The 5,715-nt window shown below is 53.4% G+C and overlaps 1 protein-coding gene across 2 annotated transcripts in view; it reads left to right on the forward strand.

The window, feature by feature from the left end:
* Positions 1-5,715, forward strand: part of HIVEP3 (human immunodeficiency virus type I enhancer binding protein 3) — a 441,341-nt gene that overhangs the window by 382,214 nt on the left and 53,412 nt on the right. For both annotated transcript variants that reach the window (XM_010862673.1, XM_010862672.1), the window contains exon 7: positions 1-4,133. In XM_010862673.1, the coding sequence (XP_010860975.1) occupies positions 1-4,133 (4,133 nt within the window). The remainder of the gene's footprint in view (positions 4,134-5,715) is intronic.

Raw genomic sequence — 5,715 nt, forward strand, 5'->3', positions numbered from 1 at the left:
GTCTGTACAGCTCCGGGAGCCAGGGTTCCAGCCACGAACGCTGTTCCTTGTCCCAGTCCAGCTCGGCCCCGTCGCTCGAGGACCCAGCTCCCTTTGCGGAACCCTCATCCGAACACCCCCTGAGCCATAAACCTGAAGACACCCACACGATAAAGCAGAAGCTGGCCCTCCGCTTGAGCGAGAGGAAGAAGGTGATCGACGAGCAGGCGTTCCTGAGCCCGGGCAGCAAAGGCAGCACCGAATCTGGGTATTTCTCACGCTCTGAGAGCGCTGAACAGCAGGTCAGCCCCCCAAACACCAATGCCAGGTCCTATGCCGAGATCATCTTCGGCAAGTGTGGGAGGATCGGGCAGCGGACTGCCATGCTGACGGCCACCTCCACCCAGCCCCTCCTGCCCCTGTCCACCGAAGACAAGCCCAGCCTGGTACCTCTGTCTGTGCCCCGGACGCAGGTGATTGAGCATATCACCAAACTCATCACCATCAATGAGGCCGTGGTGGACACCAGCGAGATAGACAGCGTGAAGCCCAGGAGCAGCTCACTGTCGCGGCGGAGCAGCATGGAGTCACCCAAATCCAGCCTCTACCGGGAGCCACTGTCCTCCCACAGTGAGAAAGCGAAGCCCGAACAATCACTGCTGAGCCTCCAGCGCCCGCCCAGCACCCCCCCCCCTGTGCCTCTGCTGAGAAGCCACTCAATGCCTTCTGCCACCTGCACCCTCAGTACCCCCCACCACACCTTCCGAGGCAGCTACTCCTTCGACGACCACGTCGCCGACTCGGAAGCCCTGAGCCGCAGCAGTCAACTGTTTACCTCCCACCCCCGGATGCTCAAGCGCCAGCCGGCCATCGAACTGCCTTTGGGCGGAGAGTACAGTTCTGAGGAGGCAGGGCCCAGCAGCAAAGACGCAGCCTCCAAGCCTGCAGATGAACCGGAACCCAGGGAAAGCGACCTCACCAAAAAGACCAAGAAGGGTTTGAAAACGAAAGGGGTGATCTATGAATGTAACATATGTGGTGCTCGGTACAAGAAAAGGGACAACTATGAGGCCCATAAAAAGTACTACTGCTCAGAGCTTCAGTTGGCAAAGCCAGTCACCGTGGGCGCTCATGTATCTTCGGAGGCCGAGAAGAGCCAGGCCGAGCATGAGCCCTGGTCCCAGATGATGCATTACAAACTGGGGACCACCTTGGAACTCACTCCACTGAGGAAAAGGAGGAAAGAGAAGAGCCTTGGGGATGAGGAGGAGCCGCCCAGCTTTGAGTCCACCAAGAGTCAGTTCGGCAGCCCTGGGCCTTCAGAGGCTGCACGGAACCTTCCCTTGGAGTCCAGCAAGTCACCAGCAGAGCCGAATAAGTCAGTGCCCTCCCTGGAGGGATCCGCAGGCTTCCAGCCAAGGACTCCTAAGCCAGGGTCCAGTTCAGAATCAGGGAAGGAGAGGAGAACCACGTCCAAAGAAATTTCTGTCATCCAGCACACCAGCTCCTTTGAGAAATCTGACTCTCTGGAGCAGCCCGGCAGTTTGGAAGGGGAAGACAAGTCTGCGGCCCCCTTCTCATCACCCCCGCCTGCCCCGCACGGACGCTCGGCCCACTCCCTGCAGCCCAGGTTGGTCCGCCAGCCCAATATTCAGGTTCCCGAAATCCTGGTGACCGAGGAGCCCGACCGGCCAGATACAGAGCCGGAGCCACCCCCTAAGGAGCCAGAGAAGACAGAGGAGTTCCAGTGGCCCCAGCGCAGCCAGACACTTGCCCAGCTCCCAGCTGAAAAGCTGCCACCCAAGAAGAAAAGACTGCGTCTGGCAGAGATGGCCCAGTCATCGGGGGAGTCCAGCTTTGAGTCCTCCGTGCCTTTGTCTCGCAGCCCGAGCCAGGAGAGCAGTGTCTCACTGAGTGGGTCCAGCCGCTCTGCCTCCTTCGAGAGAGATGACCATGGAAAAGCCGAAGCCGCCGGGCCTTCATCAGACACACGCTCCAAACCCTTGGGCACCCACATGCTGACCGTCCCCAGCCACCACCCGCATGCCCGTGAGATGCGGAGGTCAGCCTCAGAACAGAGCCCCAACATCTCCCACTCCACCCATATGACCGAGACACGCAGCAAATCCTTTGACTATGGCAGCTTGTCCTTGACAGGCCCTTCAGCACCAACTCCAGCAGCTCCAGTGGCCTCAGCAGCCCCACCAGAGAGAAGAAAATGCTTTTTGGTGAGACAGGCTTCTCTGACCAGGCCTCCTGAAACCGAGCCAGAAGCCACCCCCAAGGGAAGACAGGAGAGTGAGGAACCAAAACCCTCATCCAGTAAATCTTTGGCCAAAGGCGCATTGCTCCCAGTTTCCTCTGCAGCCACCTCACACAGCGGGCACCCAGGAGGCAAGAGCCAGGTGCAAGACAGACCAGCGCTGGGGGCCACTCCACCCTACACAGAAGCACTGCAGGTGTTCCCCCACCCCATCGCTCAGCTCCCGTTGCAGGAGAAACCCTACCTGCCCCCGCCTGTCTCCCTTTTCTCCTTCCAGCACCTCCTACAGCATGAGCCAGGACAGTCTTCAGAGTTCTTCCCCACCCAGGCCATGTCCAGCCTGCTCTCCACACCTTACTCCATGCCGCCCCTTCCTCCCTCCTTATTTCAAGCTCCCCCACTTCCTCTCCAACCTACTGTTCTACACCCGGGCCAACTCCACCTCCCCCAGCTCATGCCTCACCCAGCCAACATCCCATTCCGACAACCCCCTTCATTTCTCCCCATGCCTTACCCTGCCTCCTCAGCACTTTCTTCTGGGTTTTTCCTGCCTCTGCAATCCCAGTTCACCCTTCAGCTCCCCAGTGAAGTGGAAAGCCACGTGCCCCAGATCAAAACTAGTCTGGCCACACTGGCAACAGGAACCCCTGGCCTCTCCCCCAGCACAGAGTACAGCAGTGACATCCAGCTGCCCACTGTGGCTCCCCCATCCAGCTGCTCAGCACCCACATCAGCCCCTCCACTGGCCCTGCCTGCCTGTCCAGACACCATGGTGTCTCTAGTTGTGCCTGTCCGCATCCAGACCAACATGCCATCCTATGGGAGTGCCATGTACACCACTCTCTCCCAGATCTTGGTTACCCAATCCCAAGGCAGCTCAGCAACTGTGGCTCTTCCCAAGTTCGAAGAGCCCTCATGCAAAGGGACGTCTGTGTGTGGGACAGATGCGTATGAGGTCGGGCCCAGACTGGCTGGAGTAAGTGAAGAACAGAGCAGAGGTTTCCCGACTCCATTCTTGAGAGTGCCTGTGACATTACCTGAAAGAAAAGGCACTTCCCTGTCATCAGAGAGTGTCTTGAGCCTGGAGGGGAGTTCATCAACAGTGGGAGGAAGCAAACGTGTCCTTTCACCAGCTGGCAGCCTTGAACTTACCATGGAAACCCAGCAGCAAAAAAGGGTGAAGGAAGAGGAGGCGTCTAAGGTGGATGAAAAATTTGAACTTGTAAAACCATGTAGCGTGGTGCTTAGCAGCACCGAGGATAGCAAGAGATCGGAGAAGTCCTACTTGGGCAGTCAGGGCCAGGGCAGGAGGGAACTAGAAACACTCTCCAGCCTGTCCTCAGATCCATCTGACCCAAAGGAAATTCCTCCCCTTCCTCAGCCCTCATTGCCCCATGTGACAGCCTCAGGCTCAGAGGCTTTGAAGGAATATGCCCAACCATCTGGTAAACCTCACCGAAGAGGATTACTCCCATCAAGTGTGAAGAAAGAAGATTCCAAGGAACAAGCTGACCTCCCTCCACTGGCACCTCCCAGCTCACAACCTCTGTCAGAAACATCCCCCAGACCAGCCAAGTTGCAAGAAGGTACGGACTCAAAGAAGGTACTGCAGTTCCCCAGCCTCCACACAACCACTAATGTCAGTTGGTGCTATTTAAACTACATTAAGCCAAATCACATCCAGCATGCAGATAGGAGGTCCTCTGTTTACGCTGGTTGGTGCATAAGTTTGTACAACCCCAACCTTCCAGGGGTTTCCACTAAAGCTGCTTTGTCCCTCCTGAGGTCTAAGCAGAAGGTGAGCAAAGAGACATACACCATGGCCACAGCTCCACATCCTGAGACAGGAAGGCTTGTGCCATCCAGCTCCCGCAAGCCCCGCATGACAGAGGTGAGTTCAGTCTTGTTTTTCTTCTACTCCCTGATTGTAAAAGCCTTTGCTGAGCTTTTAAAGCCACATTCTCCTCACGGTCCATTTGCAAAACGAGAGCCAACTGAGTGGACAGATTTCCTCTCTATCAGCTGTGACTGGCCACCTTATTTATTGGATTTCTTTGTCAGTGTCCCTCAAATCATTGGACTAGATGCATTTCAATAAAGTGAACTTTAAAGTGACCCACTTTCCCATTAGCTTCTATTGAAATATCAAAGAAACAATCTTATCCAAAAGACTGAGTTCGTAAACCTTGCTGATGGGAATGCCTGCAACAGTTTGAGAATTTTATGCCACTCCAACATATATTTCTTCCTTACAGTGTTAGTCTTTTCCTGCTTTTTGTATTCTCTGCATCTACTATTTCTGTTCTCTGGTGCCACTTGAGATTTTCTCAGAGAGTCTAGAGTTTGACAAAAAAGACTCCTGAAATATTCCTTTTTTCTTTTATGTGAGTAGAAGAGCAAATAGACCTTAACTGTAGTATCCCTCTTTACCGGTAGGTGACAGTTCCACAGCTTGACTCATCTTTGCTGATGGTAGTGCACAACGCTGGCAATGCTCATGTTTTCTCCTCCATTGCCTCTGACCTGAGGCTGCATTAGGAGGCATGAAATCTTGATCTCTGCAAGTTCAGGAAGATTGACATTTGATAATTCCAAGTTTGTTTCGGACTGGTGACACCTCCATATCCTGGTGTCACCTTGTCAGGTGACAAGGGCAGCATAAGGATTCAAGTCATGATGTGCTATGCTGACTTGATATTTGTGGAATAACAGTTGGTCTTATTGGTTGAGTAGCCTCACTGTGCCAGGCATTGTTCTGGGCACTTGAATCCAGTTGATGTTCATCACTGCCTGTGAGGTAGCAGTACCATTTCCATTCTGTAGATGAGGAAACTGAGAGTCAGAAGGTGAGAGAGGTCCAGAGCACATGGCAACTATTTGGCAAACCCAGAATTTGGACCAAGACCTGTCTGACTCCAGAGAGTCTATTTTCTTCTTTCAATTATTCAAGGAAAGAAGACTGTAAAAGTGACTGCAAATTTAAAGATCTTCATTAGTAAGTCTTTAGAACAGATCCTTTGACCAAATAAATCCCCCTAAACTAAATCCTGATTGCAGATAAATGAAGAAACTATGTTCATTAACTTCTGCATTTGCATCCTCTTTTATTGAGTGATGCTTGTGCATTGAATTTCTCCTTAGCTCGCCTGGATATTCTGCACCAAACTGTTTCCCAAATTTATTCTCTAAATATCCTTGTCAGTCTACTGCTACTGCTGCTGCTAAGTCGCTTCAGTTGTGTCTGACTCTGTGCGACCCCATAGACAGCAGCCCAACAGGTTCCCCCGTCCCTGGGATTCTCCAGGCAAGAATACTGGAGTGGGTTGCCATTTCCTTCTCCAATGCGTGAAAGTGAAAAGTGAAAGTGAAGTTGCTCAGTTGTGTCCAACTCTTAGCAACCCCATGGACTGCAGCCTACCAGGCTCCTCCGTCGGTGGGACTTTCCAGGCAAGAACACTGGAGTGGGTTGTCAT

Source organism: Bison bison, unplaced genomic scaffold, assembly GCF_000754665.1.
Source record: "Bison bison bison isolate TAMUID 2011002044 unplaced genomic scaffold, Bison_UMD1.0 scf7180017864484, whole genome shotgun sequence".
NCBI classification, from domain to species: Eukaryota; Metazoa; Chordata; class Mammalia; order Artiodactyla; family Bovidae; genus Bison; species Bison bison.